The sequence below is a fragment of the Coregonus clupeaformis genome, unplaced genomic scaffold (genome assembly GCF_020615455.1).
Source record: "Coregonus clupeaformis isolate EN_2021a unplaced genomic scaffold, ASM2061545v1 scaf0070, whole genome shotgun sequence".
Lineage (NCBI taxonomy): Eukaryota > Metazoa > Chordata > Actinopteri > Salmoniformes > Salmonidae > Coregonus > Coregonus clupeaformis.
The window spans coordinates 373,804-390,839 of record NW_025533525.1 but is presented as its reverse complement, the minus strand read 5'-3'; the positions used below and the strand labels follow the sequence as shown (position 1 = coordinate 390,839).

Here is a 17,036-nt window from a genome sequence, read left to right as displayed (position 1 = left end):
GCCCATTCAAACCTCATAATGAAAAATCAACAGCATAATCCACCACCATTTGCACATCAGATAGAGTGGTGAGCAAAAAGAAGAGGGGAAGGATAGAGTAGAGATGAGAGGAAATCAGTAGAGAAGAACTATAGAGAGGAGGAGTAGAGAGGAGAGAAGAGTAGAGCAGTATGGGAGAAGACGAGTGTCTGTCTTACCTCTAGTGAAGCAGTGAGAGCATGTTCAGCAGCCGGCGGACATGACCCCAATCCTGATATCACCTGAGAACACACACACAAACGCATACACACAAAGGTCAAACATTAGGTTACAGTGAATCCTGACAAACCCTAATTGTTTCTTTCCCCACATATTCCGTATTCTTCTTCTAGCAGTTATTACAGCATTTATCCTCCTTGCTCTCCTATCCTCCACGTCCCTCCTTCCATCCCATCCTTCTTCTCTCCCTCCCTCCTAAAATAACCAGCCGTTCTTGCTGAAACGGCCTCACTCTGCTTTCAAATGGTACCATTTTGACAACCTCCCAGGCCACTAAATATTTGATGGCAGAGTAATCTCTTTTTATGACACTATTAATCACACAGGCCCCAGCACACATCATACATATTTAATGAGCCATATTAAGGAATCTCTCTCTCCCTCCCTCCCTCCCTCCCTCCCTCCCTCCCTCCCTCCCTCCCTCGGGTGATGAGATACATTAACTCTACAAATACCTAGGGTAATTGGTTGTCAGCATTTCCCCATCAAATCATTGTGACATCAGATGACCAGCACACACACAAACACACTCTTCTGCGTGAACTCTTAGTCACGCTACCATCCCAGTCTTCCTATATTTAAGCAATAAGGCCTGAGGAGGTGTGGTATATGGCCAATATACCAGGGCTAAGGGCTTTTCTTAGCCACGACACAACAAGGAGTGCCTGGACACAGCCCTTAGCCGTGGTATATTGGCCATATATCACAATTCCCCGAGGTGCCTTATTGCTATTATAAACTGGTTACCAACGTAATTAGAGCAGTAAAACTAAATATTTTGTCTTATCCGTGGTATACAGTCTGATATACCACAGCTGTCAGCCAATCAGCATTCAGAGCTCAAACCACCCAGTTTATAATGTGTAATATAACACACGTGTCAGATGTCTGATACAGATGTAGTGTCATGTAAAACATAATGTAGACATATAAAACATAATGTGGACATTTAAAACATAATGTGGACATGTAAAAAGAATACAGTGCAAGCTAATAAGTGTAATGTGTGTGATGGTGTGTGTGTGAGTATACGTGTGTGTGTGTGTGTGTGATCGTGTGTGTGTGTGTGTGTGTTACCTTAGCAACAGCCTGGTGTAGTCTGTAGAGGGAGTTGACCACCGCCATGTTCCTCCTCTGGCCTTCTGTTAGAGGCCCTATCACCTGACTGGCATCCCCCTGGGTAGATAGCTAGAGCGAAAGAGAGAGTGAGAGAAGAAGGGAAGGATGGAGGGAGGGAGAGAAAGAGGAAAAGAGAGAGTGGGAGAGAGAGAGAAAGGGAGAGGGGGAGAAGGAGAAATAGGGAATAGAGGGAAAAAAAGTCAGGTCACCTGTAGTTCTCAGCAGACACACAGCAGCAGTGAGAGCAAGGGCACACAGGAGCCAGACATCAGCTCCCACTGCTATAGCAGAGTAGGGACCAGGGAACAACACACACACACACACAACGGGGCAGGAGCCAGGATCCAGCTGTACTAGCAGTTTCTGCTGCTGTCTTCAGGCCATGTTCCACAGGGGGAGAGGGACACCTCACCACCACTCATCTCAGAGGTGATAACAAGCAGGTCACACACACACACACACACACACACATACACAGCTGGGAAAGTTAGAGGTTCCCTATCTAATCCTCATTATACCTACTCGACTTAATCAAATGATTGGAGAGGAGAAAATAGGAGGAAAAGTCATAGACAAGCTCTGAAAATAACATTGGGAATGGAATGATCTGGAAGAAATCTGAATCTTCACACTGCAGACAGAGTGCTGATTGGATAACAGAAAGACAGAGGTATTCGGGCCATCTCAGGAAGACGGAGAGAGAGGTATTCGGGCCATCTCAGGAAGACGGAGAGAGAGGTATTCGGGCCATCTCAGGAAGACGGAGAGAGAGGTATTCGGGCCATCTCAGGAAGACGGAGAGAGAGGTATTCGGGCCATCTCAGGAAGACGGAGAGAGAGGTATTCGGGCCATCTCAGGAAGACGGAGAGAGAGGTATTCGGGCCATCTCAGGAAGACGGAGAGAGAGGTATTAGGGCCATCTCAGGAAGACGGAGAGAGAGGTATTCGGGCCATCTCAGGAAGACGGAGAGAGAGGTATTCGGGCCATCTCAGGAAGACGGAGAGAGAGGTATTCGGGCCATCTCAGGAAGACGGAGAGAGAGGTATTAGGGCCATCTCAGGAAGACAGAGAGAAAAAGCGAGAGATAAGACAACATGTGCAAAGTGTTGCCATAGCAACGGTCTAAAAATGGCAAAGCAACAGTTAACTATAGCCTCAGAGTGTAGTTGTGTGGATGGCAGACACGCGCACACACACTGGCATTCATGACACATGCACGTGCCCACACACACGCACAGAAAGGTGTCAGGATACCAGCCCTGAAGCAGCTTCCTGTTCACACCTGAATATGTCTGTGAGTGTGAGAGAAAGAGTGTGTGTAGGTCAGGCCTATGTGTGTCGCATCTCAGTGTGTGTGTGTGTTTGCTTGTGTGTCAGAGTGTATATTTAGAGCTTGGGGTGTCTGGGGAGGAGGCTCCAACCTACTAATGAAGCTTCTGCTAAGTGAGTCACTGCTTTGACAGTGACACACACACACACACATATGCAATCTATGTACGCACGCACGCTACATGTTTTTCTACATTCACAAGTCCTCATGACTCATTGGACAGGGAAAGTCACAGGGATGTATCAAAGTTCATAAAAGTGGTTCCTCGTAATGGTGTGTGTGAAGATCTGAGAGAGAACAAGACCCAACCTATCAATCTGTGAGAGAACAAGACCTAACCTATCTATCTGTGAGAGAATGAGTAGAAGCAATGATTGCAATCAACCAACGAAATTGGTATGTAAAGAAAAATAAACAAAAACAGGTGGGCCTACACCCCCAACTCCCCCAAACCAACATGTCACCGTACAACTCCCCGCCCCGCACCCGGAAACCATTTTTCCCATCCCTTCCCACCACGCCTAGCAACACAGGTTGGTTGCCAGTCCCCTCCCCCTAATATCTCTATCTACACACAATACCCTTTAATGACAAAGCAAAAAAAGTTTAGAAATGTTTGCTAATTTATTAAAAATAAAAAACGGAAAAATCACATTAACATAAGTATTCAGACCCTTTACTCAGTACTTTGTTTTGATGCACCTTTGGCAGCGATTACAGCATAGTCTTCTTGGGTATGACACTACAAGCTTGGCACACCTGTATTTGGGGAGTTTCTCCCATTCTTCTCTGCAGATCCTCTCAAGCTCTGTCAGGTTGGATGGGGAGCATTGCTGCACAGCTATTTTCAGGTCTCTCCAGAGATGTTAGATCGGATTCAAGTCCGGGCTCTGGCTAGGCCACTCAAGGACATTCAGAGACTTGTCCCGAAGCAACTCCTGAGTTGTCTTGGCTGTGTGCTTAGGGTCGTTGTCCTGTTGGAAGGTGAACCTTCGCCCCAGTCTAAGGTCCTGAACGCTCTGGAGCAGGTTTTCATCAAGGATCTCTCTGTACGTTGCTCCGTTCATCTTTGCCTCGATCCTTACTAGTCTCCCAGTCCCTGCCGCTGAAAAACATCCCCACAACATGATGCTGCCACCATGCTTCACCGTAAGGATGGTGCCAGGTTTCCTCCAGACGTGATGTTTGGCATTCAGGCCAAAGAGTTCAATCTTGGTTTCATCAGACCAGAGAATCTTGTTTCTCATGGTCTGAGAGTCTTTAGGTGCCTTTTGGCAAACTCCAAGAGGGCTGTCATGTGCCTTTTACTGAGGAATGGCTTCCGTCTGGCCACTACCATAAAGACCTGATTGGTGAAGTGCTGCAGAGATGGTTGTCCTTCTGGAAGGTTCTCCCATCACCACAGAGGAACTCTATAGCTCTGTCAGAGTGACCATCAGGTTCTTGGGCACCTCCCTGAGGAGGACCTTCTCCCCCAATTGCTCAGTTTGGCTGGGCGGCCAGCTCTAGGAAGAATCTTGGTGGTTCCAAACATCTTCCATTTAAGAATGATGGAGGCCACTGTGTTCTTGGGGACCTTCAATGCTGCCGACATTTTTTGGTACCCTTCCCCAGATATATGCCTCAACACAATCCTGTCTCGGAGCTCTACGGACAATTCCTTACACCTCATGGCTTGGTTTTTACTGTGACATGCATTGTCAACTGTGGGACCCTATATAGACAGGTGTGTGCCTTTCCAAATCATGTCCAATGAATTGAATTTACCACAGGTGGACTCCAATCAAGTTGTAGAAACATTTCAAGGATGATCAATGGAAACAGGATGCACCTGAGCTCAATTCCGAGTTTCATAGCAAATGGGCTGAATACTTCCGTAAATAAGGTATTTCTGTTTTTTCTTTTTAATAAATTAGCAAAACATTTCAAAACATCTGTTTTCGCTTTGTCATTATGGGGTATTGTGTGTAGATTGCTGAGGATTTGTATTTATTTAATAAATTTTAGAAGAAGGCTGTAACGTAAAAAAAATGTGAAAAAAGTCAAGGGGTCTGAATACTTTCCGAAGGCACTGTATATTGTCCTTTGTTCATCAATTGGCATGGTGTCACTACTGTGTAGGCGCCGTGAGAGTTATTTAAGATACTCTTCAAAGAGGTAGTGTTTCAGGCGTTTTCGAAAGATGGGCAAGGACTAAGCTGTCCTGACGTTAGGGGGAATCTTGTTCCACCATTGGGGTGCCAGGACAGAGAAGAACTTTGACTGGGCTGAGTGGAAGCTGCCCTCCTGTAGGGGTGTGTGGGCCAAGAGACTAAAGGTGGTGGAACAGAGTGCTCGGGTTGGGATGTAGGGTTTGAGCATAGCCTGAAGGTAAGGAGGTGCAGTTCCCCAAGCACCAGCGTCTTGAAGATGATGCGAGCTTCGACTGGAAGGCAGTAGAGTGTGCGGAGGAGCGGGGTGACATGGGAGAACTTAGGAAGGTTGAACACCAGGCGGGCTGAGGTAGTCTGTTTATGGTACAACTGGGGAGCCCAGCCAACAAAGACTTGCAGTTGTCTAGACGGGAGATGACAAGTGCCTGGATTAGGACCTGCGCCGTTTCCTGTGTGAGGAAAGGTCGTTCTCTACGGATGTTGTAGAGCATGAACCTGCAGAAGCGAGTCACTGCTTTGATGTTTGCAGAGAACGACAGGGTGTTGTCCAGGGTCACGTCAAGGTTCTTTGAACTCTGGGAGGGGGACACCGAGTGGCGCAGTGGTCTAACGCACTGCATCGCAGTGCTAACTGTGCCACTAGAGATCCTGGTTCGAATCCAGGCTCTGTCGCAGCCGGCCGCGACTGGGAGACTCATGGGCGGCGCACAATTGGCCCAGCGACGTCCAGGGTAGGGGAGGGAATGGCCGGCAGGGATGTAGCTCAGTTGATAGAGCATGGCGTTTGCAACGCCAGGGTTGTGGGTTCGATTCCCATGGGGGGCCAGTATAAAAAAATAAAATAAAAATAAATAATGAATATATATATATATAATGTATTCACTAACTGTAAGTCGCTCTGGATAAGAGCGTCTGCTAAATGACTAAAATGTAAATGTAAATGTAAAATGTTGTCAACCGTGATGGAGAGATCTTGGAGCGGGCAGGCCTTTTCCGGGAGGAAGAGCAGCTCAGTTTTGTTGAGGTTGAGCTTGAGGTGGTGGGCCAACATCCAATCTGAGATGTCTGCCAGGCACGCAGAGACGTGCGTCTCCACCTGGGTGTCAGAAGGGGGAAGGAGAAGAGTAGTTGAGTGTCATCCGCATAGCAAATATAGGAGAGACCATTTGAGGATATGACAGAACCGAGAGGGCCTAGAACCGAGCCCTGGGGGACACCAGTAGTGAGAGCACGTGGTGCAGACATAGATCCTCTCCACATCAACTGGTAGGAGCGACCTGCCAGCTAGGATGCAATCCAGGAGTGTGCAGAGCCTGAGATGCCCAACCCCGAGAGGGTGGAGAGGAGGATCTGAATGGTCATGGCGTCGAAGGCAGCGGATAGATCTAGGAGGATGAGAACAGAGGAGAGAGAGTCAGCTTTGGCAGAGCAGAGAACCTCTGTGACACAGAGGAGAGCGGTCTCAGTTGAGTGAACCGCCTTGAAGCCTGACTGGTTAGGGTCAAAAATATCATTCTGAGTGAGATAACGAGAGAGTTGGTCAGAGACAGCACGCTCAAGTGTTTTGGAATGAAAAGAAAGAAGGGATACCGGTCTGTCGTTTTTAAAGTCAGAGGGGTCGAGTGTTGGTTTCTTGAGGAGGAGAGCGGCTCTGGCCATCTTGAAGCCAGTGGTCAGGGATGAGTTGAGGGAAGTGAGAAGGTCTCCAGAGACGGTCTGGAGAAGGGAGGAGGGGATGGGGTCAAGTGGGCAGGTTTGTCGGGAGGCCGGACATCACTAGTCGCAGGATTTCATCTGGATAGAGAAGGTAGAAAGAGGTCAAGGTGTATGGTAGTTCTATGTGAGTGGGACCAGTGGACTCCATAAAAGAGGAGCGGATGTCGTCAACCTTTTTTTCAAAGTAGTTGCTGATCCTTTTTCCTGCATACAGTGAGGGAAAAAAGTATTTGATCCCCTGCTGATTTTGTACGTTTGCCCACTGACAAAGACATGATCAGTCTATAATTTAATGGTAGGTTTATTTGAACTGTGAGAGACAGAATAACAACCAAAAAATCCTGAAAACGCATGTAAAAAAATTTATAAATTGATTTGCATTTTTAAAGAGGGAAATAAGTATTTGACCCCTCTGCAAAACATGACTTAGTACTTGGTGGCAAAACCCTTGTTGGCAATCACAGAGGTCAGATGTTTCTTGTAGTTGGCCACCAGGTTTGCACACATCTCAGGTGGGATTTTGTCCCACTCCTCTTTGCAGATCTTCTCCAAGTCATTAAGATTTCGAGGCTGACGTTTGGCAACTCGAACCTTCAGCTCCCTCCACAGATTTTCTATGGGATTAAGGTCTGGAGACTGGCTAGGCCACTCCAGAACCTTAATGTGCTTCTTCTTGAGCCACTCCTTTGTTGCCTTGGCCGTGTGTTTTGGGTCATTGTCATGCTGGAAAACCCATCCACAAACCATTTTCAATGCCCTGGCTGAGGGAAGGAGGTTCCCACTCAAGATTTGACGGTACATGGCCCCGTCCATCGTCCCTTTGATGTGGTGAAGTTGTCCTGTCCCCTTAGCAGAAAAACACCCCCAAAGCATAATGTTTCCACCTCCATGTTTGACGGTGGGGATGGTGTTCTTGGGGTCATAGGCAGCAATCCTCCTCCTCCAAACACGGTGAGTTGAGTTGATGCCAAAGAGCTCGATTTTGGTCTCATCTGACCACAACACTTTCACCCAGTTCTCCTCTGAATCATTCAGATGTTCATTGGCAAACTTCAGACAGGCCTGTATATGTACTTTCTTGAGCAGGGGGACCTTGCGTGCACTGCAGGATTTCAGTCTTTCACGGCGTAGTGTGTTACCAATTGTTTTCTTGGTGACTATGGTCCCAGCTGCCTTGAGATCATTGAAAAGATCCTCCCGTGTAGTTCTGGGCTGATTCCTCACCGTTCTCATGATCATTGCAACTCCACAAGGTGAGATCTTGCATGGAGCCCCAGGCCGAGGGAGATTGACAGTTCTTTTGTGTTTCTTCCATTTGCGAATAATCGCACCAACTGTTGTCACCTTCTCACCAAGCTGCTTGGCGATGGTCTTGTAGCCCATTCCAACCTTGTGTAGGTCTACAATCTTGTCCCTGACATCCTTGGAGAGCTATTTGGTCTTGGCCATGGTGGAGAGTTTGGAATCTGATTGATTGCTTCTGTGGACAGGTGTCTTTTATACAGGTAATAAACTGAGATTAGGAGCGCTCCTTTTAAGAGTGTGCTCCTAATCTCAGCTCGTTACCTGTATAAAAGACACCTGGGAGCCAGAAATCTTTCTGATTTAGAGGGGGTCAAATACTTATTTCCCTCATTAAAATGCAAATCAATTTATAACATTTTTGACAATGCGTTTTTCTGGATGTTTTGTTTGTTATTCTGTCTCTCACTGTTCAAATAAACCTATCATTAAAATTATAGACTGATCATTTCTTTGTCAGTGGGCAAACGTACAAAATCAGCAGGGGATCAAATACTTTTTTCCCTCACTGTAGGTCAGACCCCCGGGTTCCGCTGCAAGGCTAAACAATTTGCCGTACAATCATACAGCGAGAATGGTTGTGGAGTTTACCTGTGCGGTGCGCAATGTTAATCAGCGATATGGGACCCAGCTTCTCCTGCCCAAACAGTTCATAGAAAAGATTGCTCATGAAGGAAGTTGGGTTTCCCGCTTCCACACCTGTTTCAAGTCCTGTGACCCGCACATTTCATTTACTGTAATGATTTTCGAGTGCTTCCGTTTTCTCTTTAAGGAGTTTGATTATCCTTTCCAACTTAGCTCACGCTGTTTCCAGGTCATGGAGTGGCACCTCTGTCACATTGGCTGTATTCTCCAAATGTTCCACTTAATTTGAATAGGTATCCACATTAGCAGTGAGCACTGCCAATGATTCATTTATCGGTTTTAATTGTAAGTTGAGGGCAGAGCTACTCTCCTCACGAACCATCTCTCGTATAGTAGCAGCCAGCAATTTCTGTTGTCTGGTGCTGAGAGCCGCCATGTTCCCACAGTTGAATTGTGGACGGACAAATTCTAGCTGCTGAGGCGTAATAGACCTGCTAGTTATTTATTGTTACACAATGAATATCCCACACCTTAATATGATGTTTAGTATTGACAAGTTTTAGGAAATAAGTCAGTTAATTCATAGTAATTTTTGAAAGAAAGCCACGAAAAGGCCATGCTGGATCCTAGTAGAGCTCAGTTTTAACAATACTTACAGACAGAGGTGGTCGATGGTGACAGTCTACAGCTGATCAGCCGAGAAAAGGAGAACACTCCATGGACGCCCATAGGTGTCTGGTCAAAAGTAGTGCACTGTATAAAGAATAGGGTGCCATTTGGGACGCACCCCATATGTGAAGAGCTGGAAGATGGGGAGCTCCTGGGGTTGTAGGGTTTACTTCTAGCCCACTATATAATCAAGGGTGAGAGCCAGGGTGGTCAGGTGCTGATTGTCTCTAAAAAATGTCTAAAAAATGTTTTATTGGTTAATGTTCAGGTCAATTCTACCTTTTGAAGACTACATTAATAGGCAGGAGGAACGATTCACAGACACTGTGGTTGTGTCTCAAATGACACCCTATTCCCTATATAATTCATAGTGCACTACTTTTGACCAGAGCCCTATGGGTCACTAACCCAGCCACTAGCCTCCTCAGTAATCCTCCTCATCTGACTAGCCAAGCAGCCCACTGATGATGACCATTGATTCACAGCAGGGAAATTCTGAATCAACACTGATGACAATGGGCTGAGAGAGACATGCTCTGACCGGTCTGTATTATTCTACCCCCCTCTATTCTCCTCTGTTCTCTTCTCCTCCCCTCATCTCCTCTCCGTGCGCCCACTGACACTCACTGACATACAGGGCTGCCACTTAGTCACAGAACAGGGTTTGACTGATGGACAAACGGTTTTTGTGGTGACCTACCAGTTGTTCAGACTTGACACAGAAGAGCTGGACGGTCTTGGCAGCGTTCTTGGCCACGGCCAGAGTCAGACTGGGGTCTACCGACGCCACGTTCAGCTCACTGTAATAATAATATAACATGTAGGATGTCGGAAGTAACAGGATCAGGGCAGGATCAGGAAAAAAGTGAGACGAACAACAGATGTAAGAAATAATATTTCTGCTTTTTTTCGGATAATTTTGTCGGAGTAGAGAACAGTGTTTGTGTAGGTGTGTACCTGGTGATGGTCTTGATGATGCTGTCCAGTTCGTCGTGGGAGGGGGGGTTGCGTCCCCCCATGGGGAACACCAGGTTGATGGGGTCAAACAGACGAGACAGAGACTTGGAGAGGTACGCTGCCTCATAGGGCTGCAGAGAGTCCTTCAACGCCTTCTCTGGACTACACACACACACACACACACACACAGGTTATTTATCTCATTACATACAATATACAGTACATCGATGGTTAATTCGTTTCCTGGTGTAAACAAAGTCCTATATTTCGGAACGTGCCTAGAGGCCAGATTCTCTGTCTATTTACACATCTCACACCGACACACACACTGATCTAGACCCACAGTGGACTCGTCTGTCCGCTGGAGCGAGATAAAGACATCAGTAGTGACAGGCTCTCTTCCAACTCTCTCTCTCCCTTGCTCTCTCTCTTTTCTCACACTGCTGAAATGGGGAAGAGGTAGAGAAACCCAAGCAAACAGCAGCCTGTAGATTCATTAAGGAACGAGGTTAAATATGGGGTTGCGCATGCACACACACACACACACACTGCTGTATGCACTTCTCCAGCGCCGCTCCAATCATTGGTTCATCTGGCCAGTAATTTTATGCACCATAATTCATCAGACATGGCGTCTATTGATTAATGGTGCTCTCTCATTAACTGAAATGTAGCTAAATGAGAATAATGACTGAACGACGACGAGTGATTATCGCACACGATTAAACGTGCATTCAATGTTTGTTCTCCATCTCATCACCCTCTTCTCTCACTTCTTTTGCTCCCTTATCCCTCTGTGTCTACCAGCCGATTCATCCATCACTTCCCACCCCCTGTCACTTCTCCATCTGGGCCTTTTCACACTACCTTTCATCCTCCCTCCCTCACTCTATCCGTCCGTGCAGTACTCTAGCAGCTTGTTAGTGTGCCCTCTGTCCTCTCTTCACACACCTCTCTCTTCCCCCTCTCCCTCCATCCATCTCCTCTCCCTCCCTTCAGCCCCCTCTCTACCTCTCTCTTCAGTGCCCTACCACAGCAACAGACACCTTGAGTAACAGAGGTAATTTGGCCCACAGCAGCGCCCGTAATTACAAGGTTAAACACTGAGACAACACACAACACACAGGCTGACAGCTCTACATCAGAGAGCAAACAGAGAGACGGAGAGAGAAAGAGAGTGAGAGAGAGAGGGTATGGGGTAGAGGGAGAGAGACAGGCAAAGCAAGGAAATTAAAGAGGTTGAGAGCGGGATAGAGAGAGGGAGCCAAGAAGAAAAAGAGTAATAGAGAGAGGGAGAGAATGAAAATTAATAGAGTCAGGGAGATAGCCTGGGTCTGCTCCCAGTGGGCCTCATGTGCTCCTGGTTAATCAACACTGGCTCAGCTTGACTGAGTGCCAGAGGGAAAACCAGCAGGGCCAGGCGCTGTAGCCTGACTACCCAGGCCCAGGATCTCCTACTGGGAAACAGGGAGCAGCAAGGGCCCCTGGCTGGGCCTGGAATTCCACACCTTTAGGTTAATGTGTTGTGACTCATATCAGGCTCCAGCAGTTACAGACAGACGCTAGAGTGTACAGGAGCCATTTCCACCTGTCTGGTCACATAGCCATCACAACGCAATTTAAACACTCAGGTTGTTGCATCTGTCACAAATATAGTTGCTTATTCCAGACATTTACAGGCAGGATAGGGATATGTTCACCCAGTAGAGAGGGTCTACGTCCCAAATGGCACCCTATTTTAGGGCTGTCCCCGACAAAAAAAAAAATATTGGTCGACCGAGAGTCGTCTGTTCTTTCGACCAATCGATTGTCAACATTTTTAAACGTGTATTTTCCATATATAGACACCCTATGTTTGAATAAAACCAACTATAGGTATGATACTTTGCCTGAAGCTTTAAGCACCGCAGTTAAAAATCAAGACACACAAATTACTAAAGAGGGAGCCAGAGATCAATATAGCCTAACCAGAAAAAAATAATGAAAAAAACTGTTCCCAACCTGACCCCCCTCCTCCCTCTTCATGCTGTTGTTGGCCTTCGCAGATTCTGCCATTATGCTCCTGAAGTTGCCAGTAATAGGATACACCAGCGGTCAGCAACCTTTTCCATTTGGAGTGCCAAGTTATCGTACCATTTCTACTGATCTGCATGCCAGTTATGATTTTCATATGCACATTTTCATTTAATTTATAATAAAGTCTTTGTATCTCAAAATCAATGTAATGTGGTTAATCAAAATGCAATCTAAATGAAAATGATGCAAATCTAAAAGTAACTTCTATTGCCATTGCCAATATGTAAAAATAGCCTACTTAAAGCCAACAACAAAAAACATTGCAGCCCACAGGTAGAAAATATCCTGATAAAAATAAATATCCTGTAAATCACATTGGCTACGCATGGCCTGTCTTCAAGGAACTTGAAACATTGTATCAACTATTAACTTGGGTCTAACCTGAAGCTCACACTAGCCAACGTGCAACATTGTATAAAATATGTGAGCTCTGGACAGACAGATACAGCTGTAGGATATTATTGCAAGAGATAAGAAGTAATCAGGTAGGTCTTCTTTATGACATTTCCACCGGATCAGAGCATGACATTATCGAAAGAGAGAGAGCTGGAAAGATTTTTCAAATAGGCTACGTTGAGGAACTATTGTCATTCTCAATGGATGTAAAAACAGACTTTGTTTACTTGCTTTTTGAGGCAAAGAAAAAATTACTTTGAGAAGCTCCACAGTTATGGTGAGTTAAGACAATCAGAAATAGTATCAGATCCCCAAATGGGTACATTTATAAGCCTACATTTGCGCGCAGGCCAGGTAGCCTAGTTCTATGCGTAATCAGGTGCGTGTCCTTACTCAAGATTGACAGGAGCGCTCCAAACAAAAGACAATTAATAAATTGACAACTCGTAAATGGAATGAAATAAACCAAAACTTTTCCTCACAAGTGTAGACTAGGTTGTGCGCGCTGCAAACAACTCCTACAATCACAACGGTAAGACTGTAATAATAATAATAATAATAATATATTGACAGAAATTACCATAACCAAACAAACATTGTAGATGAGAAATTATGGGAATTAATGGTAAATGTACAGTCATGGTCAAAAGATTTGAGAATGACACAAATACTATTTTTCTGCTGCCTCAGTTTTGATGATAGCAATTTGCATATACTCCAGAATGTCATGAAGAGTGATCAGATGAATTGCAATTAATTGCAAAGTCCCTCTTTGCCATGAAAATGAACTTAATCCCCCAAAAACATTTCCACTGCATTTCAGCCCTGACACAAAAGGACCAGCTGCCATCATGTCAGTGATTCTCTCGTTAACACAGGTGAGAGTGTTGACGAGGACAAGGCTGGAGATCACTCTGTCATGCTGATTGAGTTAGAATAACAGACTGGAAGCTTTAAAAGGAGGGTGGTGCTTGAAATCATTGTTCTTCCTCTGTTAACCATGGTTACCTGTAAGGAAACACGTGCCGTCATCATTGCTTTGCACAAAAAGGGCTTCACGGGCAAGGATATTGCTGCTAGTAAGATTGCACCTAAAATCAACCATTTTTCGGATCATCAAGAACTTCAAGGAGAGAGGTTCAATTGTTGTGAAGAAGGCGTCAGGGCGCCCAAGAAAGTCCAGCAAGCGCAGGCAGGTGTGAGTGCATCTGCACGCACAGTGAGGCAAAGACTTTTGGAGGATGGCCTGGTGTCAAGAAGGGCAGCAAAGAAGCCACTTCTATCCAGGAAAAACATCAGGGACAGACTGATATTCTGCAAAAGGTACAGGGATTGGACTGCTGAGGACTGGGGTAGTCATTTTCTCTGATGAATCCCCTTTCCGATTGTTTGGGGCATCCGGAAAACACCTTGTCCGGAGAAGACTAGGTGAGCGCTACCATCATGTCACGAGTTGCTAAGCCAGAACCCAGAAGCAGACCAGGACAAGGTAAGTTGAAACGAAGGTGAGTGTTTATTACAAATTCAAGAGTGATGCTGAATAATCCAGGGAACAGAGCGGGCGGCGTTGATTAGTTGTTGGGGGTGCAGTGGTTGATCCCATCCTGGGTCGGCAGCCGCCGACCACCAGGCAGAGGTTGGATGAAGGTTCCGGACGGGTGACTGCAGATGGAACAAAACGGGGGTAAGTAAGCAACAAACCAACATGGTGCAAAAACAACAAAACTAACGCTAGGCTCTAAGACTGATACTCTGGTAAACCTACTGTTCATGGCTAACGATCCGGCAGGGACTGGATGTTAGGCCAGAGCCTAAGAAGGGTGATGATCAGGACCAGGTGTGCAGATTGCTGATGGGATGCAGGTGCGGAAATCAAGAGAGCTCCCCGGAGCGTTCCCGAACCCTCGGGAAACTGGAGATCACGAACAGAAAAACTAGTCACCAGACAGGACCCGACTCAGACTGCCGGGATCGTTACACATCAGTCCTGTGTCATGCCAACAGTAAAGCATCCTGAGACCATTCATGTGTGGGGTTGCTTCTCAGCCAAGGGAGTGGGCTCACTCACAATTTTACCTAAGAACACAGCCATTAAGAAAGAATGGTACCAACACATCCTCAGAGAGCAACTTCTCCCAACCATCCAAGAACAGTTTGGTGACGAACAATGCCTTTTCCAGCATGATGGAGCACCTTGCCATAAGGCAAAAGTGATAACTAAGTGGCTCGGGGAACAAAACATCAACATTTTGGTTCCATGGCCAGGAAACTCCCCAGACCTTAATCCCATTGAGAACTTGTGGTCGATCCTCAAGAGGCGGGTGGACAAACAAAACCCCACAAATTCTGACAAACTCCAAGCATTGATTATGAAAGAATAGGCTGCCATCAGTCAGGATGTGGCCCAGAAGTTAATTGACAGCATGCCAGGGCGGATTGCAGAGGTCTTGAAAAAGAAGGGTCGACATTGCAAATATTGACTATTTGCATAAACTTAATGTGATTGTCAATAAAAGCCTTTGACACTTGGAATGGAATGCTTGTAATTATACTTCAGTATACCATAGTAACATCTGACAAAAATATATCATAACACTGAAGCAGCGAAATTTGTGAAGACCAATACTTGTGTCATTCTCAAAACTTTTGACCACGACTGTATCTCATCCTGGGGTCCACACAAAACATGAAACATAATACAGAACATTAATAGACAAGAACAGAACTACATACATGGTGATACTGGTGTACCATCCATGCGGCCTCTGCAATGGATTAGTCCACTCAGACAGGCGCAAATCAGACAGGTGTCTTGTGTGCCATAACATTTTTTGTATATATTTGCCACTGCTCGACTAAAACAAATCTCGGTCGACCAACAGCCTATCCACCAAATAATCGACCAGTCGACTAAATGGGGTCAGCCCTACCCTATTCCCTATTTAGTGCACTACTTTTCACCAGGGCGATGGGAGGGGGAGTCTGGTCTAGCAAGATTCTATAAAACTCTGATGTTGACGTTTCTTTATCAATCGTTTTCTTCAACTGTCCTTCAACCGTTCTCTGTTCTCTCCACTACAAAGCCCTGTCTCTCCTCAGAGAGGTGCTATATAGCTAGCCTCTGCCCTCCATGTCTTCACTCAACTACCTCTGATACACTCACACTGGAGGCCTTTGGAAAAGCTTTATCTCTATCATTTCTTTCACTCTTTCTGGCACTCGGCCCACACCCACACTTTATCTCTAACTCACTCTCTCTCTCCTTCCCATCACTCTAAAATATAGCAGGTTTAATGGATGTTCATTTTCTGCTCTATCCATGCATACTAATCAGTGTGATGGCTGTGACAGGTTCTGTGGTCTGTTTTAATTGCTAGTCGTCTCTCATGTTTAAACTCTCCTATAGCTTTAGTACTGATAGAGCAGAATATAAAGAGACTTTACAGTCAGATTCACCACGTATCACAGAATGTGTGTGAGAATCTTCATACTGAAATGATTTCTGTCAATCCCAGCAAGCTGGGTCAAATCCCACACTGGTTAGTCGAGGTAAGGCTGTGTGTGTGTGTGTTTGTGTTTGTGTGTGAGACTCATCCCAAACCGTTCGATCACTGTGAGTAGGATGTGAAGAGGCAGACTGCATACTGTAACAAGTTAGAGAGAGAGAGCGAGAGTGGGTGTGTGTGTGTATATGTTCACTTCAGACTCACTCGTAGTCGTGTTTGGTGTGTGTGAAGAGGTCCTGGTTGTCTGTCTCTGTGGTGGGCAGGTCCATGGCAGTGTCCAGCCCTGCGCTGCTCGATATCACCCCCTGGATGCTGGAGCTGTACTGCTGCAGCCGACGCCACAGGTCATTATAGAGACGGAGAAGCTTAGGGTACTCTCCCTCTAATGCCTGCTTGAGGAAGGATGAGGCTGGAGAGGGAAAGAGGGAGAGAGAAAGAGATGGAGAGAGAGCGAGAGAGAGAGAGGAGAGAGAAAGAGATTGAGAGAGGAGAGAGAGAGGAGAGAGATGAGAGAGAAAGAGGGGGGTGAGAGAGAGGAGAGAGAAGGAGAGAGAAAGAGGGGGGTGAGAGAGAGAGGGGGGTGAGAAGGAGGTCACAAAAAGAGAAGGATGAGAAGGAGGACGAGCAGAAGAGTGGAACCGTAAAATGTCACCTTCGGTGTTTTAATGACTGCAAAGAGAAACATCTGCTTTGATGCACACTAACAGTCTTTCTGCTCCCGTGAACTAGAAACATCACATTATCCCTGATCACCAGACTAGAATATGGATGAAGGGATGAGACTGAAACAGAAAGACTATCCTGATAAAAAGAACAGAAAATAAACTGTGACATTTTCCCGCTCATTATTATGTTAATTACCTGACTTTGCGAGTGATTAGTTGCTCGTTAAGGGATGATATGCAGATTGTTTTCATGTAGATTGATTTGGTGAATGCATAATATAGTGTTTTATAATGATTCATAC

At 45.9% G+C, this 17,036-nt stretch overlaps 1 protein-coding gene across 1 annotated transcript in view; it reads right to left on the bottom strand.

Annotated features, from left to right (window-relative positions):
* Window positions 1–17,036, bottom strand: part of LOC121546208 (conserved oligomeric Golgi complex subunit 5) — an 88,625-nt gene that overhangs the window by 6,932 nt on the left and 64,657 nt on the right. Inside the window, exons 12-16 of the mRNA XM_041857301.2 lie at window positions 16,274–16,478; window positions 10,092–10,253; window positions 9,835–9,934; window positions 1,336–1,446; window positions 198–260 (exon numbers count right to left, since the gene is read on the bottom strand). Coding sequence (XP_041713235.2) covers window positions 198–260; window positions 1,336–1,446; window positions 9,835–9,934; window positions 10,092–10,253; window positions 16,274–16,478 — 641 coding nt within the window. The remainder of the gene's footprint in view (window positions 1–197; window positions 261–1,335; window positions 1,447–9,834; window positions 9,935–10,091; window positions 10,254–16,273; window positions 16,479–17,036) is intronic.